Genomic DNA, 21,762 nt, shown 5'->3' with positions numbered 1-21,762 from the left:
AGTTAAGCAATTTGTCTGAAATCATCAAGATCTGATCTAGGACCATGCTGCCCCTGCTCCCATTATTCATCAGCTGGCTGGAAATACAGCCAGTGTACAATCACGTGTTCCCAGGAACTCGCAACAGAAACAATGCTCCTAAGGGGGTCTCCAAACGCCACTCGAGGAGGAACGTGCAGGCACTTGGTGAGTCAGGACAGAGAACACTGTCCCACCCCAAATGCCAACAGCGCTTGTACTACGAAACACGCATCTATAAAGGCTGGGGACCTCAGAGGTGCGGAATGTGTATGGTAGGAAGGCCTGGGGATGGGTTTGGAAAGACACGGGGAGACCTGTCTGGAGCTACGTGTTCAGGTGAGGAAAACGCCACAGGTCAATCAGAGCATGATGTAGTTTCCTGGGGCTGGGCCCTGGGCGTGAAAGCCCCCCCAGGTCTGTGGTGCCTCCCCACAGCTTCGCGAACTGTACCTGCTCTTGCTCTGCTCCCTGCTCATCAACTCCCACTCGTCCCGAGGTTCTCAGCTTAAATGGGGCTTCCTCATAGAAGCTTCCTTCCCCCAGCCTGGACTGCGGCCCACTGTGACTCTCACCAAATAGGCCCCCTGTGCTTTTGTTTAACGGCACTTATTTCAGTGTCTCAGTGTGCACATTTACGACTAAAGGTGTTTTCCTGCTCTAAGATTATAGGATTACTATTTTGATGAATGAATAAATGAGGTAGAAACAACATAAATGCCTAATAAGTGAACTGAGAGAGAGACACGGGCCATTTGTTACACAGCTACTAAAAATAATCGTTTCCCAAAAGCGTTTAAAAACACAGGATGCGCAGTCTTGCTATGCAGTGAATAAAATCAAGGGAGAAACAAAAGTATAATTTCTCTATATGAACATAACTATAAACAATGTAGAACTAAAATATTAGTGACAAAATTATGAGTATTTAAAAGTTTTCCCTTTGTACTTTTCTGAATGAAAATTAAAAAAAAAAAATCTGACTGGCCAGGCGTGGCTCGGCAGTTGAGGGTCGACCTAGGATCCAGGAGATTGCGGTTTGATTCCCGGTCAGGGCACATGCTCGGGTTGTGGGCTCGATCCCCAGTCGGGGGGTGGGGGTGGGGGGGGGCGGCGTGCAGGAGGCAGCCGATCAATGACTCTCTCATCATTGATGTTTCTATCTCTCTCTCTCCCTCTCCTTTCCTCTCTCTGAAATCAATAAAGATATATTTTTTTAAAAAAATCTATGTTCATATAAAAAATTTCCTCCCTGGCTGCTCTAGTTTCTCCATATAAAGTATTCCCCCCTCCTGTCTTCTCCATCTCAAAGTTAAGGTCAACCTCGCTTTTACTGAGGCTCTTTGGTTATGGCATTCATCTATCTGAGAGCCTAGATGTGCACAGCGCAGCCAACAGGAGGTGGCTGAAGTCCAGGTCCGGCTCACAGGTTAGGGGTTTACGCAGCCCGAGTGCCCAGCGGTGCTCCTAGCACTGCTCATTCTTGCAAGCCATGCCACAGGCTCCCGCAAGGCCAGGGCCAAGATCCCTATCTTGGGAGGAAGGCGACCTTGTTCTGAACTTGTTCTTGACCTTCCTGAATGTTCACCTCGTAGGCACTCGAATCAGAATGCTAACTGGTGGTGCAACCGGGAGTGGAGGAGGGTTGAAGAGGGTGCCGCGTCTGCTCACCTCTCACATCCAAGGATGGCATTATTCAAATCCTCATTCACTTGAATGAGCTCAATAGTTACGTCTTCATTTTCCACCACCACGAGCAGGTCCATGATCCGCTCCTGCATCTCCCGACACGTCTTATAAAGTTTCTATCAAAGAAAGGAGAGAGATTTCTTCTTCCATGCTCAGGAACGTTCTATAAAGACAACTGGTTCCGCAGTCTGAATACACCTATGATCGTCTCCCTCCACCTTGAGTCACCTACAGGAGATTACCAAGTAATCTTCCTATCAGAAGGCAGTGAGTTATAAATGATTCTATTTTCCTCTAAAAATCAAAACAGGTGTCATAAGGACAAATTAGTGCACTGCGTGTAACCCAGGACTAGAAATGAGAAGCAGAATATGGGAATTCTAGGCAGAGTGCTTATTAGATGTACTGTTGGGGGTGGGGATCACTGGTTTTCTAAATCTCAATTTTCTCTTATTTTGTTAATCTTCACCTGAGGATATTTTTTCCATTGATTTTTTATTTTTTATTTTAGAGAGTAAAATGGAGGAAGGGGGAGGGAGGGAGGAAGAGAGAGAGAAGGGGGAGAGAGACATAGATGTGAGAGAGACACATCAGTTGATTGCCTCTTGCAACCCAGGTATGTGCTTTTGACCGGGAATCAAACTCGTGACCTTTCAGTCCACAGGCCAACACACTCTAGCCACTGAGCCACACTGGCCAGGGCTCAATTTTCTCATTTGATAAATGCAAACTATACTACTTGCCGCATCTGTCTCAAGGGTTGACATGAAAATAAAATGAGGAGGGTGGGGGGTGGTGGAGGAGGGTACAGGGGGATAAACGGTGATGGACGGAGACTTGACTTGGGGTGCCGAACACACAATACAGATGATGTGTTGTGGAATTATGCACCTGGAACCTGTACAATCTTATTGACCAGTATCCCCCCCAATACATTCAATAAAAAGGAAAAAAATAAAAAAATAAAACGAGATGCGCATAACGAAGAACTCTATAGCCATAAAGTACAACATACAATACGAAATGTTATCGTCATTATCAGAGGCAGGGGAACAAAGAAGTTGTTCAAATACATTTATAGCAATGTGATTTTCCTATTATGTTTTACTTAAATAAACATTTAAAATCTACAGCTCCAGCATCACATTCCAAGATAAACGGATCCAGAATTTTAAAGAGTCCTGGATAATATCTTTATTTGGATGACCCAGAATCACGGCCATGAGCCACGACTCCACTCCCCAAACCAGCTGTTGCCTGTAAGCCTCAGAATCACCTACAGCAGACTTACTGATTCATCATCTCTGGGGCTGTGGGTCTGAGAAACTACGTGTTTTTTTAAAGGAGTATCCCAAGTGTTTCTTAAATACACTGACATCTGAAAACTGCTGCCTTACAACTTACGTCCTCCTGGGCAAACCCTCACGTAAGCCTGAGGAGCGTAACGCTGATAGTAATATTTCTTCAAACCCACCTTGGCTGGAGTGTGTCCGTGTAATAGTCTAGTAACATCAGGCAAAAACACCGGGATGCCTCCCCTTTCAAAACAAAAGCAGCAGAACTTGCTAAGTCACCGTACTGCTACAATATCTGATATTTTTTCCCCTCAAGAAGGACTCGCTGAAAAAAAGACGCTTCACACCACCATTTAGAGTCTCGAACAGTCTATTACTAGGCTCTGACAGGAAATCTCTAAATAAATAAATCAAACCATTACCAGCTGGCATTTAGACTCAGAGGTAAAAGCCACTACTCTCCACAAAATCATAACAAAAATATGTGCAAGATAAAGGGAAGTGAAAAGCGGGGGAGAAAGCAAGACAGACGGATCGATGCTAGACTCTGGGTTTTAAACCTGCAACGTGCAGCTAGAAAATGGTCCTATTTGCTAAATAAATATTTGGCCACCATCAGCTGTATTAACCGATTTTTTTCTTAAAGGTCCAGGTCTTAAAATATTTTCTGCTTGGTGGGCCCTATGTTCTCTGTCTGCCTTATGACATGAAAGCAGCCATAGACTAAATGTAAACAAATGGTTGTGGTCATATCCTAATAAAACAAAGACAGGTGGCAAGCTGAATTTGGCTCACTCATGGCTCCTGGTATAGAGTGAGAAGAGACTTAGACTCAGTCGACCTCTCTCACATAGACATAGCTGTGGGATTCAGTTATATTTTAGCTTCAGGGTTTTTGTTTTGTTTTTTTTCATCTTTAAAACAAAGATAACTCCTGGCCGGGCGTGGCTCAGCCGTTGAGCATTGACCTAGGACCCAGGAGATCTTGGCTCGATTCCCAGTCAGGGCACATGCCCGGGTTGTGGGCTCGATCCCCAGTCGGGGGCATGCAGGAGGCAGCCGATCAATGACTCTCTCATCATTGATGTTTCTATCTCTCTCTCTCCCTCTTCCTTCCTCTCTCTGAAATCAATAAAGATATATATTTTTTAAAATTTAATTAAAAACACACACACACACAAAAAGTAACACCAACTATGGAAATGGTGTAGTTGGAATCCCCGGCAGTGTTCAGCATACAGTGGGGAGTCAATAAATGTATTATGATTGTGTAAGAAGATATCAATAGAAGCTTAACTAGATAACTAATACCCTCCTGTAATATTCATGCCACTACCCAGGACCCAATATTATACAAAGGAAAGAACTCAGAATAGCTTTTAATACAATTCCATGACGAACGAGAACTTTTCCTTTGTTCTTGCATTCCTGAGCGTACAGAAATTATTCTTGCTCACCTGCAGCCTTGCTAGAGCAATGTCAAGATCAAGGAAACACAATGGCAGTTAGGGGCCTGTGACCCCCCCCCCAAATTGTTGAAATTAATTTGAAATGAATTTGCAACCAACATCAATAGCTCCCGTCACATGAAAACCCTCCCTTTGCCCTCTGGAGAGGCAGATGGAACAAAAACATGAAAGGAACACCGCATCTCTCAGCAGGGTTGCGGAGCAGAGTTGGAAAAACCTCTTCAAAAGCCAGCCCACTCTGATCTTTGCAATTGATGTCTGTCTCAGAGGAGGGCCGAGCCACCTGGAAAGAGCACAGATCAAGCACCAGGGACCAAAAGGATGGGTCAGACGTTCCCACAGCAGGCACCTGCAGGGCTGAGGATGTGGGAAGCCAGGGGAAGTGAGCAAAAAAACACAGAGTAACAGCTGCTGATGCATATGTCCAGCACGGAGCCCCTGGAATTGCCCCCCTTTACACCATATCAAAGCGGAGGCAGGCTTCTAAGTTAAAGTGAATTGAACGTTCCATTCAAAAGTCTTTGGAGCAAAACAAGGAGCTCATTAAGGGCTTCCTCTTCTGGCATCCAGATGGCTCCTACTCCATACAGTGCTCAGGAATTAAGGAAAGAGGTCCCTCTGCACTTTCAGCTCCAACTCCAACTGTCCCTCATTCACCAACACAGGACAACTCAACACAAAGGAAGGGAAAGGTGCCTGCACATCTCCCTTGAAAAAGTAAATACAGGAACAAACGTGTTTACTTGAAAGCCTTCTCTAGAAATAATATCTGCTCGGCAATACTCCTATTATCAGCCCAAACCATATTTCCTCTCTCCCAGGGTGCTGCCCCCAGGCTGCAAGAGACCCAGAGAATGTATCTGCTCAAAATAGAAACCAACCCCCACCCTGAAACTAAATACTTCTCAGCCTGTCTCTTCTGCCTTACACAGGCCTCAGCTGAGTGAAGGACAAGTTAATTGTCAAGACGATCCCCAAGGTCAACTCATTAGAACCCTTCCGACCTTGTCCCAACTATAAATATTATCAATGTCTGGCTTACCGAAGGCCTTTGTCTTCAGTAACTCCTTAGCCCTTCTTTTGTCCTAAATCATTAGTTAACAAAGAGCATCAATCTATTCAAGGGACATTTAAGGAACTCATTCATTGTACAAAGCATATACTCTAAATATGGAGAGTTGTGTGGGTTTAGAAATACAGGACTTGGTAACTGCCTTCAAGTTCCTTCCAACCTAGCTAGAGAGCTAACACATACTCACAAAAAAGACAATCGGTTACCCATCTATACTAGAAGGTTAACCCTGGGTTCACTATGAGAAACCGGGTAGAATGGACAGAACACAGGCTCAGGAGGAAATTCTCACTCCAGCTGCATGCCCTGCCAGTGTGAGCAAATTGATCCGTTTCTGAATATGCAGCCTTATCTCTAAAGGAAGGGAGATGGTCTCAATGACAATGGAAAAGTCCCTTCCACTCTTAATACCTTACAAGCTTCCGAATGTAAAGACAGTCAGAGTGATCAGGGGAGGATGACTTTTTATTTCCTTCTTAAGTTTTTCCCCTCAGCTGCTTACAAATTACCCTCACAGGATCAAATTTTACATTCACATGATTTTAAACTTCCCTAGCAAGTTAGAGGGAGGCTTTCTCTGGACATACTTTGAAAACCAGAGCTCACTTTATTCTGCAGAAGAAAACATTCTGTTCTTTCATTGTCCTACTGAGGCTAGGCGAAAACGAGAAAGACTAAAATGGGAGGTATCAGGGAAAGTCAGCTATTCAAGGTCAGAGTAAGGTGGCCCAGAGCCAAGTGCACAAGGCCAAGAAAGCAAATGCAAGAACTCGTGCGGCAGCATTTCATTCCTGTGACCAGAGCAGACATTTAACTCATCACAACACTCATTAGATGGGACGCAGCCTCGGGATCTTTGCACTCCACTCTGCAAAACGAAAAAAAATCCAGTCTCCCCCTCCCCCCAATGAAGTTCATAGTCCACAAGCAACACAGTGGTGGAGAAAAGTGTTTACTATGAAAAACAGTTTTACTGCCTAAGAGTCTAACAAAGAGCGGGAGCTCCGTTAATTAGCAGAGCTTCAGGATGGAACCGTCCCACGTGGATTTGAGAACAGATCTGGGATTCCCAGTAAGTACACTGGATCTCGGAAGGAAGGAAACAGGATGGAATGGGTTCCAAATAAACAGAACAGCTGCTAGAAGTCAGCGCCAATAGACAAAATAGGAAGCAATTCCAAGTTTAGAGGTTAGCTGTAATGTTAACAAACTGCATTAAGACCTTCCTGATAAAAAAAATGCCTAAAAATGTAGAATATGATATAAAAATGTCTTAACATGCACTCAAAACTTTCGAGAAAGTATGAGAAACCCTCAAAGGCTGAAAAACAAATAGGATCCAAAGATCTGAGAGTCAATAAAGGCATAAGGGCTCGAGAGGCTCCCATCTCTAATAATCAAGGTCAATCTCTAATAACCTTGAAAAGCAGGAGACAAAGCCTGAACGAGAAGGGGAGATGAATCAAAGACCCCCATATGCAGCCTGGACACCTAAATGGCCCTTCCCCATATGTGAAACAAGAAATACACACACACATATGTGTGTGTGTGTGTGTGTTTCTGTCTCCAGTTCCTGAAACAGAGCTCCTAATTCCCCAGGCGACAGGAGCATCTTTTGTTCTAATGAGACAACTCTTGGTAGGCTCCCGGATAGCTTCAGGATGGGGGCTGGTCACCAGAAAGACCAAACTGTGATTAGAAGCCTGGAACTTTCAGTCCCACACTCCATCCTCTGGGAAGGGGACAGAGGCTGGCGATTAGGTTAATAATTGATCATGCATACACGATGAAGCCTGTGGGGAAGAAACTTTGCTTTCCTAAGGTTCTCTCAGCTGGTCTAACAATTAAACCTGCACGAGACAGATGAACAAGAGAAAATAACCACATTTAATTACATACATATGCATAAGAATGCCACATACATGAGGGAGTCAGGGACAGAAAGTTAAAATGAGGTATATATGATATATATATATGTATGGGCTTTAGCACAAGTGATGCCATTTTGGACTAATAATTAGATCAACATGAGACAGATTAACAAGAAAAAAAAGCAAATTTAATTACACGTGTATGTCTGGGAACCCCACATACATGGAGAGTCAGAGACCCCATGTACATGAAAGGTTCAGAGACAGAAAGTTAAAATGAGGTCTATATGGCTTTCAGTGCTAAGGATGAGGTAAGGCACCTTAGGGCTTCAGAGAGGGGGTCATTACCAGGAGAACAGGAAGAGAAGAAACTCAGTAATTAGATGTTTGCCCTGCTCTCTACATAGGTCATAAAACATTATCTCCAGTAATGACTTATTATGGGCAAGGCCCCTAATTTAAATTGTTTTTAAGGAAGAGGTAAAAGTTCCTTGTGAGCCTACAGGGTCCTGATTTGCCTTCAGTTCAAAATAATTCATATGCCAAGTGGCACATTTGGTGGAGGCCTGTTCTGAACTCTACACCTCCATAAAATGCATATAAACTATGGGGTTCAGAGAGCCTCTGTGTTGGTGAGTGCATCCATGTGCTAGGAGGGTGGTGTACCCCCAACTCCACAGGCACAGTAGCTCCTGTCCTCAGAACCCCTCTGGACCTCTTCATCTGACTATTCATTCGTATCCTTTGTAATATCCTTTATAATAAGCTGGTAAATAGAAGTGTTCCTAAAGTTCTGTGAGTCATTATAGGAAATTATCCAACCCCAGGAGGAGGTCTTGGGAACCCCTGGTTTATGTAACAGCTGGTTGGAAAATGGTTTCAGCCTATGGGCTAGCTCTGGTCAGTGATGCTCAGTGGTTAGAGTATCAGCCCACACACCGAAGGGTCCTGGGTTTGATTTCTGGTCAAGGGCATGCAGTCTAGACATTCTTTGGTCAACAAGAGCCACACAAGAAGTTCCCTGCTCCTAAAGTTAGCAGCTGTTTTCATCTCCATGTGTGTATCCAAGGCCCATCCAATTTTACTCCGACTTGAGGTCTGTATAGGCTTTCTCTGGGGAAAGTCACTTGGGAAGGGTCTCTTTTTGCCTGGATGAGGCTGTCGGTTCCTCGCTTAGTCTATTGGACACTGAAACTTCTCACTGTTTTGGTCTCCTGATGGTCTGTCTAGGCTTTCCTGTCATCAGGGGAGTTTATTCTTATTTTCATACTTCTTCTGTCATTTCAGTGGGATTTGAGCAATAAAGAGGCTCTAAGTTTATTATTTTAGTAAGCTTTCAAAAATTGTGGTTATTAGTGGGTTTTGGAAGAATAGATGTCTATTTTGCAACTTGCAACCAACTTCAGATACTATTACCACTTCTTCACAGTTGCACTCTTACCCTCAGAGTATGCCCTTGGGATGCTTAATGCCAGTGAGCCCTCATGGCTTCCCACCCTGATGTTTCAGCCAGGCTCATGCCAACGCCTCCAAAAGCCCCTGGGGTTACACAGGGGAGGCCAGGCAGGGAGCTAGCATTAGGTGGGGGTTCTAACTCCATTGATCTGAGTGGTTCAGGCAAGTGTGAGAGAGCCCCTGAAACACACTAAAGAATTACTTTATTTCTCCAGTCTGATTTCATTTTTAAGATCCTTGTATCAGATAGGCTCCTTGTCCTCTATCTCCATAGAAGATTTCACCAATTCGTTTAGACTGGCCATAGTGAGATATGACATTGTGATATAACAAGAAATATAGATTTGATCTTCAATCCCAGTTCCTAGCATAGAAATTCTAAAACCCTTGGAATTTCCTGTGTGGCGGGGTGAGGAACATCTTTTGTTATTCATAACAAGCTCCTTTCAACCACACCAGAGTTTATGCTAATGAGGTGACTTGGAAGAGAGGGGCCTGCTGCCAGAGACCAACCCTGTGATAAGTGGGTTGGAACACTCACTATATCCCTGACCTCCAGGGAGGGGAGAGAGGCTGAGGATTGCTTTAACCATCAATGGCCAAAGATGAAGTCAACCATCCTACACAATGGAATCTCAGCAAGAACTCCAAATAAAGAGGTTTTGAGAGCTTCTGGGTGAGTAAACACATCCAGGTGCCGGAAGGTTGGTGCACCCCAATTCCACAGGGATAGAAGCTCCTGGCCCTTCCAGACCTAGCCCTCTGTACCTCTTCATCTGGCTGTTCATTGGTATCCTTTATAATAAACCAGTAATAGGAGGTAAAGTCTTTCTTTGAATACTGTGAGCCATTCTAGCAAATTGTTGAGCCTGAGAGGGGATGGTGGGAGCCCCTGATTTGAAGCCAAATCAGACAGAGATTTTGGTAACCTGGGGGCCATGACTTGTGATCACTGTCTGAAGTGGGGTGGCTGGGGGTAAGTCTCATGGGCCTGAGCCCTCCATCTGTGAGGTCTGTGCTAACTCCGGATAGTGAGTGTCAGAATTGGTTAAGTGAGGGAAAAAGCCTCACACACAAGGAGTCAGAAGTGTGTGCATAGAGAAATAATTTTCTTTGAGGTTATTTAGGTTACAAGGAAAAAACTCAAATATTTGTCAAAAGAATTCAAGAACAGCACTCCCCACACCAGATTTCTATGTGTTTTTAACAAAAAGCATAGAAAGAAAAAAATCAAGCTACGTATTCAACAGACTCCATAAACAGGTTGATCCGATGCCAGAACCCATTCAACTTGAATTGGCCTTGAGTAGTGTTCTCAAGTTGATTTATAACCCAAGTCTCTTTACTATTCAAGGCAACACACAGCCCCAAGCTCAGGCATCAAAACAGCAACCAACAAATTAGCATTATCCTTGCAAAACTCAATCAAACATCTGCACCCAAAGACTGACACAAAAAGGCACCACAGCGCACTCCAGGACGGCACAAAATATAAAACTGGATTCATATATTTCAATGGGATGTGGCCATTTTTGAAAAGTATTTGCCACATGCCTTTTTGCTTTGATATTTAATTTTCTATTTTAGTTTAACACACTTGCTAAACATCACCAGTCACAAAGGTTTTATCTGTAAAAGCCTTCAATTGTGGATTTTTTAAAAAAAGGATACTACATCACAATTCTAATAATTTTAACCTTCTATAGAAATAGGATATTATTTTTGTTTACCGAGTATCATCTTAACTCTTCATTTTACACATAAACTAAGTCCAGTGACAGTAAATGACTTGCCCAAGGCCCAGAATCCCAAGAATCTTTAGCAACATGACATACTGTTCCCAAGTAAAATATTCTAAAAGTAATCCACTTAATGCTGTTGATGTGAAATACTGACTTGTTTCTCTCAAGGTACAGTACTCTGGTGTTCTGTAGGCTATTAACAGATATTCAGCAAAAGGGTATTCTTGGGTCACATCAGTTTGCAAACCAGCCGCCAGGGAATCTAAAGCAAAAATGAGCTCACGATCAGCAATCCAGCCAGACAGTTGAGGAATGCACGTCAAAGAGGTAATAAACAAAAAAATCTGCACCCAAAAAAGGAGACTCCATAGAGAAAATGGAGGAGCAACTTTAAAAATAATTCCTATCCTTGGAAAGATAAAAGGGGGAAGCACATACATGAAAAAACAAGAAGCGCCGTTGAGCAAAGAAATCTTTATAATTTGTTTCCCAAAGAAGCAATGATCGAGAACAAGGTTATTGACTAACAATCTGAGAAATTAAAGGCGAGACAACAAAGAGAAATTGAATTGAAATCTGAGAAAAGTAGAGACAGAATAAGGTTCTTAACTTACTGGGGAAAGAAAGATTTAGAAACTGATTTTATTTTTTTAAGTGCTTCTCAAATTAATACGTTAAAATCTGTGTTAAAATTCAGAATTGATAGTTAGAACAAACCATTAAAGGGAAAAAGTAAAGGGCATGGATTTACAGACAGAAAACGGTCTGGGAGGGCCACTGGTCCAGTAACAACGAACTGCTCATGGTTTGTTTCCTCACCTGTTTCCACACAGGTCCAAATGTACCGTCCACTTGTTCCTCTAGCCTTAGCACCAGCTTCATCTGATCCTTTCCAAAGACCTCACCTTTCTCCTTGCTCCCAACCCTCATTCCACTGCATGATGAATTTCTATCCTAGCATCTGTAACACTTTATTACGCTGTTATTTACAAAACCATCATGTTCACCGGACGGAAGTTCCTTGAGGGCTAGCACAGCCTCTTCATTTCTGAGTCTCTTACCACACTGTAGCTGCTCAATGTTTGTTGAATGGCTGAAAACAGAGGCAATTTTTGCACATTTAAAACTCTTAGAGACTAGTAAGAGACTGTACATGAGCAAGGCCATTGATGATTAAATAATGGTCAATTTAGGGGGCAAGGAGCATGTCTAAGTTACTCCTGCATTTCTAGAAAAATCACCCTGGCATCTTTTTTTGCTAAGTTCAGAAATCAGTGGACGACACAGGATGGACTAGACAGTGTTAAGGTGCCTTCCGTCTCCAAGGCTCAAAGTTTCGAGAATTAATTTTGAGAGACACTTGCACCGCCTGACCTTGAAATCATATCCCACCTGCAGAAGCTCTATGTCTTCACGGTTTTCAGATCCAGGAGCGTTCTCCATCAGTATGGCGGACATCACTTTCACATTCATCTTCACCATATCCAACTCACTGTGCAATTTTCCAATCTGTAGAGAGCAACACAGTCATCAGTGTCACAGTCAGTACGTGTGACGCATAAAGAATGGCTACCTAGTTCCCTTCTCTCAGGGGACACTTGCTGGGAGAGAAAATGCTTCTGTAAAATTAAATGTTGTCAAATTTATACTTAAATTAATATAAATATATATACACATTTTACAAATGTGTAATCTGTCACCTGAAAGGACTTAAAGGTTGCTCATAATAAATCCAAAATATGCTCTAGGAACGTTAAAAATGAAGAAGGGAAATCAGATGTGGAGCGATATGGAGAACGGGAAGGTGACTATACCAGAGACCCGGACGAAACAGAAAATGTTAGTTTGGGTTTCTTGGTGACCGATGGGAAAAAAGAAAAAAATAATAAAGGTGTTACAGTTTTCATGGTATTAGGGAAGAAAGAATCAAGGGAGAAACATTTTTTTTCCCTTCCTGGATTAAATTCTAAGAGAAATTAACTGCATGGATCTTTACATAATGCTGAATACCACTACTACAAAGTCTTCAATGATAGTTCCCTTAAAGCAGGGCAGGAAAGAGCTTCAAACAGGGTGGGGCAAAAGTAGGTTTGCAGTTGTGAGTACATGAAATGCAGAGTTTATTGTGTTATTATTGATTAATTATTGCATTATTTTCCATATGAACCATTTTCCCCCACCCTGTATAATAACTGCTCATCTGGACCTTTGATAAACAGATATAGACAAACAAATAAATGTAATTCAGTTAGCACAATAAATACTCATAATAAGGCTACCATGTACTGAGGTGTCTGAAATGGTGTTTGGACAGTCCTACCCAAAACAATAAAAGTCAGCTAGTTGACAAAGGATCCATTTCAACACCCAGCCTCCAAAAAGGCACGAAAGCCACTAGGCAAGCAGAGCTGTTCAGAGTTCGGGCTCTAGGGTCAGACAGGATCCATGGGATTAAGTCCACTTAGAACTAAACCATGACAAGTCACATAGTCTCTTCCTCTGCAAAATGAGAGCAATAATGTACCCCTACCTCATAACATTGTTAAAAAGAACAAACAAACTGTATAAAAACTGCTTAGAACTTAGGAAAAGTCCTCAATAAATTCAGCTCTTGCTATCGTTACCTGTTCTGGGACCAACGTAATAGTCAAGTTCTTGGATACAATTACGGAAGAAAGAGCCGGTGCAGTAGGGACAGACGCTGGTGGAGTTGATGAGATCTGAGCAGTCTATCAAGATGAAATATGGAAAGATTATTATTTAACATTTATTGATGTAAACACCCCAAGGCCAGCTTTTTTCCCACTCAGATGACTTAATCACTTTCTCTCAACCAAAGTCCAGGTTAGAGGGTGTTAGCTCAGAGTAAATCACCAAGTGTCCAACCCTGCCCAGCGTTTGGAGAACAATGCTAAGCAAATGCTGTGCCCAAAACAGAGTAAGTAGTCAATAAAAGGTGGCTATTATGATTATTAACTGAATTGAAATTTAATAAAATGCACTTAGTTGTTGTTTTGTTTTTAACCAAGGGTCTACAGGACAAACTGCCATGTGAGATTACTGCTGCCCTCTTTTTGGGTTGTTAAAGACAAGTGGCAAATCAATTCGTGTCAAGTCTTTCTAAGCTACAGCTGGCGAGGCAGCTCCTTGGCCACCAACGAGCACCTCCCGGAATCAATGCTGCATTTCCAACCTCGGGTGGAGAGCCCAAGCACAGGGCTTGAGGCCAGAGCTTCTCAAGGTGAATGTATAGAAAAATCACCTGGAAATCTTGCAAAAATGAGATTCTGATTTAGTCTAGGCTAAAGATTACACCCGAAATCACACTTTGGGTAAGTAAGTAGCAAGGTTCTAGGCCACTACTACACTGTGCCTTGGAAGAAAGACAAAAAGGGGTATGGTGAGCAGGCTCGTGGGCAGGTGAGAGAATGGGGCAGAAGGCGAATAGCCACACAAATAGGAGAGCTGGCCCTCAGGACAAAGCCTCCTCGAAGATAAGACTTCTGGTATTGCTTATTCCAAAATAGGACTCACCAAACAGGAAAGAACTCCTGTTTTTGCATTATAGAAACTACAGAAAGTGAGGAGGTGAATTATAACTAGCCACTCAAAGTGTTCTAGTTCAAAACCTTGAAAATTATTTGCAAACTTAAGAATATATGTGAATATCTAGAAAATCTCTCAAGGACACAGTATCAATCATAAACAAGTATATTATAAGACTACCCAAGGCAACGACCCTTGTCTAGCAGCAATCCTTTCTTTTGAAAGCTGCCTTCTCCTCTTCTATAGCCAAATGATTTCTAATTGGAAATAGAAAACTGACCCAGGTTGGTTCAGGGGGTCTCTTCCTCCCAGGTTTTTTGACTTGGAATCTGTAAAAGCTAAAGCTACCACATGAAAATTTGGGAGCTATGTTATCTGCTACATGGAAGGAGTTGGCCCTCAATGAGAAAAAAGAATGAAGCCGGTGATCAGACGACCATATAGAAGGAGACATGTAACAAGGGGCATTTGAGTGGTTCATGGTTGTTCAAAGATCCAGCCAACACCAACCTTCTGGTGGCTTACTGATTCTAGGAGATACTGCAATATCCTTCTAATAAATTCGTCTTTTTTTGGTTACGTTGAACGGAGCTAGGATTATCTCTTTCAATGAGAAAAGGCCCATGTCATACACCAACTCCCTCTACCCAAGTCAAAGAAAAGGCCTCCTACCTCTTCTGCTGTTTCGGACTCTGGGTCCGAGGGAGGAAAGTGAACCCCCTTCTTAAGCAGGTCAAGGTACACTTCTTTCACTTCATTTACATCCACGCCTCCGGGGAAACCCTGAGACCAAGTCTGAAAACAACAGCAAAACCAAAATACAGTTCTTAAGCTGGGGGCTGAAAAAGAGATTGACAATTACGGACCTTACTCAGAAACACAAAGCTCCTTCTGAGTGCCAAGGACAAACTGAACATTTTCAGAGACTAGACTAACAACATAAAATCTGTTTCATCATCACACTCCCCTGCCTCGACATTTTAATGAAACCCGGGAACCGTTACTACGGATTGTTTTTTGCTGTACTAAAGCCAGAATTAATAGACATGTTCTAAAACAGCATCAGTAGCTCTTTTGCCCAGTAACTTTGAAAGTAGTCAGTTATCTACTCCAGACATAGTTTTCATAGCTGTAAAATGAATGTACACATACATTACTCTCTTTCCCATCTGACAGAAATGGAGAGAAAGCAGGAAAGTGACTATAAATTCTTTAAGGGGAAAAAAGGCATCATCCAATGCCCCAAAATTATCATTACACAGAAAATCAAACAGTAAAATGCATTCTGGCTCAATCCGAGGTTTCTAAAGGACCATGACACTGACTGGTATGTAATTAAATCTTGTATCGTAGAAGTTTTCCATCCCATCAGGCATACAAGATTCTTACCTTAATGAAGTTCAAGATTCTATTCTGAATGTTTAATGGCAGCGTGTATCTGGGATTCAGCAGCTTAACTAGACTATCTTTTACGAACTCCTTCTTTACAATCAGAGATTGGAAACTTGGACCACAGTTCTGCATGCACATGTCAATAAGCTAAATTAGAGGAAAAAAATTAAACGGTAAATTTCTTCGGTAAACCCACTTTCCTAAATATAAGGTGAAAATTGCTAAGTAACGATTTCTAGCAGCATTCTAATTAACGGAATTTAGTGTCTATTAAAACATCTGGCAAAATGCAAGGTTCTGGGAATGTGAGGAAATGTAAGGCATAATGTAACTGCTGAGGATGGACTTCTTGGGGAGTCAGGACACAATTATAAGAGCTAATAATACATAATATAAGGTAGTAAATGCGAAGTAGGAAGAAAACATGTGGGCTACAGACAGGGTGACAGTTGTCTCAATTTTCAGGAAAGTCCTGGTATATTCCTGTTGTCCTTGCTTATTAATGATGATACACCCTTTCCCTATCAAAAGTGTCCTGGTCTGGATGATAAACTACATAGTCACCATATGTTATAGACCTTTATAGACAGATGTGATAACTTAGGGCCAGGTGGTTAAAACTTTTGGAAAAGGCTGGTCCTGAACTGGGCTCTGAAAAATAGCTAAGAAAAGTGCCAATTATTGTAGAGCTATATTCTACACAGGTAAATATTTAAAAAATATAGCCCTGGTCAGTGGGGCTCAGTTGGTTGGGCGTCGTCCTGTGCACCAAAAAGTTGCCAGTTTGATTCCTGGTCAGGGCACATGCCCAGCTTGTGGGCTCTTCTGCCCCCCAACCTGTGACTCTCCCCCTTATTTTGGCACAGGCTTTAGATTCCTTAGTTCTCGGGTACTGGTGCGGAAATCATGAGGTGGTGGAAATACAGGTACCCGAGGTGGAACAGGTAATGGGAACAGGCAGCCAGCTGGTAGTGAGGCTTGAGAGATCAGACGACCTAAAGGGGAGGGAGAGTGGGAACCCGAAGCGCCATGGAGTCAGTATGTCAGAAGAAGGGCCACGGAATGACCCAGCTTCCCCAGGGAAGGGTCCCGGTTCATCCTCAGAAGGAACCACGATGGAGAAAGGGAGGAAATAGAGATAAGAAACCACCAGAGAAATGTCAAGTAGGCTGGGTACAACAGAGAAGAAGCTCATTACAGAGAGGAAACTTCTGTGGGGTGAAACGATAACCACCTGCTAAAACATAGAAAGTGGCATAAATTCAGCTTCTGCCCTTATCTTCCTCACTCAAGTTTCCCAACCTTTGGCAGCCTGGAGACACTCTAGATCCACTTCATTCCAAAGCTACATGCGTTTCTACCCAGACTCTATAGCACCTTCTGTTAGCCCTTGAGTGTCCTTCAATACCAGGAGAGGTGGTGCTGGGGGTGGGGCAATACACCATTATGCCAACATCTAATGCATGATAGATGGGCCCTGCACCATGCAAGAAGGACTTGAAGGCATGGATGAAAGAAAACAGTCACGGGGATGGCAAGTACAGCACAGGAAATACAGTCAATAATATTGTAACAACTATGTATGGACCCAGTTGGGTACTGGAAATATAGAGGGGAACAAGGTAAAGTATGTGATTGTCTAACTACTAAGCTGCACACCTGAAACCAATACAAAATATTGAAAAAAAAATCTGAGGAAATAAAAAGACAAAAAATACAGTAGCCATTCTTTCAAGGGGCATGATTTGTTCTGAGAAACAAGATGGTATGGGGCAAGGGCATGGGGTTTAGACTCTGAGGACAATGCCACTTCAATCTTGGGGGGGAAATCACTTAATCTCACTAGTCTCAGTTTCTTCATTTATGAAATGGAGTTAATAATACAGCTACTTCACAGGGTTGTTGAGAGCATCAATCTGGTATCAGGAAAGGCTTATTTCCATCATCAGTCTACTGTACAGATATTCCTACCGAAGTGCCTGGCCCTTCTCCAGAGTTCCCTCCATTCTGTGAGTTTTCTTTCCCATGAAACTAGGAAACGGAAACGGGAGCTGTGCTCACCTCTGCCCCCATGGCCCGCTTGATAAACACTGCCAAAGCCCCTAAGAGCAGCGTGATGCTGGCTGATTAGTGCCACAACCATGCGTGGCTGGGGCTGGGCTGATGAGGTCCAAAGGCATGCAGAAGAAATCAGAAAGCCACACAGCTCACTCTCAGGCAGCAGGCAAAGCTTGCAAAACGTACCAAACAAAAGGGCAACTCACCAAAGGGACTGAAGAGGTCATATGGCCAGGGATGGGGGGAAAACGGTAACAGGTCAAGTAAGTGTCCATACCCAATTCGCAGACAATATGGCACATGGGGGAATTTCTTACATCCACAAAGAACTTCCTCCCCGTGATAACAAGCAGCAGAACTTGGTTGCAACTCAATGAGCTGCCAGCACCTCGGAATTCCATAAAGGTGCTCAAGTGCAATACAAAGCTAATGGGGGAGCATTTTTCAAGACGTCAATTCCTACCCTGCGTAACACATACACACACTTTTTGATCAGCTCAGTACCTATAAGTTTAACCACCACTTCCCATCTCCTGACCAGGAAAACTGAATTTCCAGGAACACTCTTTCCACAAAATTAAATGCTATTACAATCAACTACACTCTCTTGATTCTGCAATTCTCAATAGGCAGTTTTAGTTCAAATTGTAAATAATTTTTTGCTAACCTATTAATGATCTCAGAGTATTTATGTAGATATTTATTTATTTTACCCAGAATCAAAATGTGACTATAGCTTGGGAAATCCTAGAGTCTTAAGTATAACATAAAAGTACTTACTGACAAGGTAAGCTCGATTTCTTTATGATTGTAGTTTTTGGAAATCCTTTTCTTCAAAGCTTTTACTGCATCTTTGGGCCTAAGCAGTAAATACAATGCAATCATCAATTTAGGCAGCGCTGAAAACAAGGAGTCTGCAAAGCAACGGGCACTGTGAAAGGAGGGGTGGCTAAGGAGAAGACCGCGGCCTTGGTTCTGCTGTGTGAGCCTGGGCAACACTTCTCACACTTGTTTCCTCAGACATCGCGGCAGACAATACCTCCTACCTCCTTGTGAGCATCAAATATTTACTCTAGCACTGTTTACAATAAAAACTGGAAACTTAAATATCCAATAGTGTGGAGTGAATAGGTAACTTGTGGTAATTCCTATTAAGAAATACTCTGTGGCTTTCCAAAATGTCTTATTAAATGGAATAGTAATTAAGATACAGAAAACAGATTCATCAATAGTTAACAGCAAAAGAAGTGGGTTATGAATCAATATTCCAAAATGTTAACCATAGTTTTCGTTGGGTGGTGGAGTTATTTGCGGTTTTTATTTTATGTTTATCTGCATTTTGTAATTTTTTTCTGAAATTCATACATCACTCATGTGACTGTATTGCTAAAAAATGTTTAAAATTAAATTTTAACCAGTGACACACACACACACTTACATGAGAGTATGACTTAGAAAGCACTCCATGTGAAATGTACTCATACCCATATCCCTCGATCAATGTACAGAACAATTATACAGAAAATGTAATTTCCAAAACAATGAAGATTGCCCATTTTCATTAAGACTATTAGTACTTCCCGAGCATCCTAGAGGCAGGGGATGAAGGAGGCGTGACAACTAACCAGGTCAGCTGCTGATAAGCTACAATTTTGTTGCAAAAGGAAGAACTGTGTAGTATTAAGAGGAGGGTCAAAATTTACTTCGAGATGGCCAAACGGTATAAACTTCCAGTGATAAGACAGATAAGTCATGGGGCTGTCATCTGCAACAGGATGACTATAACTACAGTTAGCAGTGCTGTATGGTATATTTGGAAGTTGCTGAGAGTAGACCAAAAGTTCTCATCACAAGGAAAAAAAATTTATAACTATGTGAGGTGAGGGCTGCCAACTAAACTGCCTGTGGTAATCACTTTGCAATATATGTATGTCAAGCCATTACGCCGTACACTTTACACAGTGCTGTGTGTTAATTATATCTCAGTAAAACGGAAAAACAAAACAAAACTCCAGCACAACAAATCCTTTTTACGTATTATCTTCCAACTCTGTTATGTTTGCATGGGTAGGCTACTATTTTATGATGGTAATGATATAATATTACATATGCTTACATGACATTGTCACTGTTATAAAATACATTATTATATGTTTTCTATATTTCTAAACAAAAATCCTATATAAAATTTAGAATTAAAGTCCTGGAGAAATTTAAAAGAATAAAGATACTGTTTTAAACAAAAAAAATTTTAACTTTGAGATTGCCTTTTTGTATTGTCAATGAAGAAATCAGTATTATCAATGAAGGAAAGGTTCACAGGGGAACCAAATATGGGAAACAAGACTACAACAAAAGCACCATAAATACTTTAGAGTACTAACCATAAGCACTTTCCATTGATATAGCTGATCATTAAGTGTAATGTTTTCTTCAACATAAACTACACCAAATCTCTCTCGCTGTCACCATCACTTCAATATACACAGTAAAATAAACAGAACTGAATCTCCCATAACAATCTGTGATTCAGACAAAAATCACAAAATAGTTGGCCTTCTTAACAATTTTTTTTTTTTTAAAACTTCAATTCTCTAACATTTCAAAGCAGAACAAAAGATTACGTGTCATTTAAGAGCACAGCATAAACACGGGAAAATTGGCCTTTGGAGGGAAAAAATCTGTCTTGTGACAGGGAGGGGAAAACAAGACTGCTAGATTATTTCCTGCTTACGATAGTGACAACTGCCCAGGGACAGCTTACCCCAGGAGTCTACTAGCTTCCTGATACTATTTTTTCAGTTATAGTAATACAAAGTATTGGCAATCAGAGCAGGGGGAATTCCTAAAAAAGAAAACGATCTCTCTCAAAAAAATTTTTTTTTCTTAAAGAACAAGGAATTTGAGCCAAGATTCGAAATTATTAGGGAAATGGCAAAGAGGAGAAAAAATTATAATGGATTCTCAGACATTGCACATGCTGAAACAAGCAGCTCTCCTAATACTTCAACCTGGCATGTCTTCAAAAGGCAGTGGGCACCTAAGGGGGGATGAAAACACTCTTTCAACAAAACCCAAACAGTCTGCAAGAGAAAACGCACTGTAGCTCTGATGCTTCTTGTCAGAGGCAAATGAAAGGACCACACTCTGTACTCACCCATCGCTGGCCGTGTTGATTATGTCACAGATGTGCATGAACTGGCCCCAGTCTTCAGTCTGAACTCCAGCAAATGTAGCCTTTTCTGCAAAGAACAAGCTGTTGTGTTGACTCTGAGCTACCACAGAATGAAAAATGTCTGGTCTTCCTGAAATAATCTGCCCGGGGTTTGCTAGCAAGTACCATTAACTTTATATTACCACAGGGCAAAGATTTTTTTTATTTTTTTATTTTTTTACCTGAGCAATTCTCAGTAATTCAGGAATCAATCAGAATTCAAGTTCAGAGTGCTGTTGTAGCAACAGTAATGAGTGACCTATTAATAAAGGCTGCGGGCACAACACCTGGCTGCAAGGCTAGGCCAGGGTGGCTAAATCTCCATCTGCCTGCCTGTTTTTCAGAGGACAGGCACCTATGGAGGAGCCACCTACAAGGGGAAGACCACAGTGCCAAGTATTTTAGCTTATGTGATTTCATTCAACCCACTGTTAGAGATGATGAAACAGAAGTTCAGAGAAGTACGCAAGGCTACGCAGCCAGTACAGGTACAGCTAGCATTTTTGTTTCTTAAATTCATTTATTCACCTGGAGGAGGCACTGTTAAGAAAAAGAGATCAGAACTACTAAAACTGTCTGTGTCCTTTAGCCGACTTAAACATTCAGATATCTCTCTCTCCAGACACCCTCTTTAAGAGTACAAAATGTTGTCTGGGAAGGGTACTGGAACACTCAACCTGAATGAGCTTAACATCTTTCCTACAAGAAAGGAGAAGATCCCTGAGCATGAAAACACCAGGTCAGGGGGGAATGAAGAGAAAACTGAAATAAATAACAAAGAACCTGGATGGGTTCCTCCATCTAAGAAAAGAACTCGTTGATGTAGGCATTCAATGGACAAACCTGACCAATCCTGTGTGGTTTAGACACATACTATCATCGTTCCGTTAGCCAGAGTCCTTGCCCCTCATTCCACACTCTTTCTCTCATCTTCCTAGAAA

At 42.0% G+C, this 21,762-nt stretch overlaps 1 protein-coding gene across 4 annotated transcripts in view; it reads right to left on the bottom strand.

Annotated features, from left to right (window-relative positions):
- The window catches only part of TOM1L1 (target of myb1 like 1 membrane trafficking protein), a 38,511-nt gene that overhangs the window by 15,430 nt on the left and 1,319 nt on the right, over positions 1-21,762 (bottom strand). For 2 of the 4 annotated variants that reach the window (XR_015715872.1, XM_087826218.1), the window contains exons 2-8: positions 20,765-20,849; positions 18,388-18,466; positions 15,547-15,696; positions 14,830-14,952; positions 13,236-13,340; positions 12,004-12,120; positions 1,690-1,823 (exon numbers count right to left, since the gene is read on the bottom strand). Coding sequence is in view for 3 of the 4 variants with exons in the window: in XM_087826218.1 (XP_087682344.1) it covers positions 1,690-1,823; positions 12,004-12,120; positions 13,236-13,340; positions 14,830-14,952; positions 15,547-15,696; positions 18,388-18,466; positions 20,765-20,849 (793 nt within the window). In the remaining variant the exon portion in view is untranslated. The remainder of the gene's footprint in view (positions 1-1,689; positions 1,824-12,003; positions 12,121-13,235; positions 13,341-14,829; positions 14,953-15,546; positions 15,697-18,387; positions 18,467-20,764; positions 20,850-21,762) is intronic. The other 2 variants (XM_087826220.1, XM_087826219.1) reach the window with 2 other exon arrangements.

The sequence above is a fragment of the Miniopterus natalensis genome, chromosome 17 (assembly GCF_054644295.1).
Source record: "Miniopterus natalensis isolate mMinNat1 chromosome 17, mMinNat1.hap1, whole genome shotgun sequence".
In the NCBI taxonomy this organism is placed as follows: Eukaryota; Metazoa; Chordata; class Mammalia; order Chiroptera; family Miniopteridae; genus Miniopterus; species Miniopterus natalensis.
Note: the sequence above shows the minus strand (reverse complement) of the source record. Positions and strands in the feature narration are given on the sequence as shown.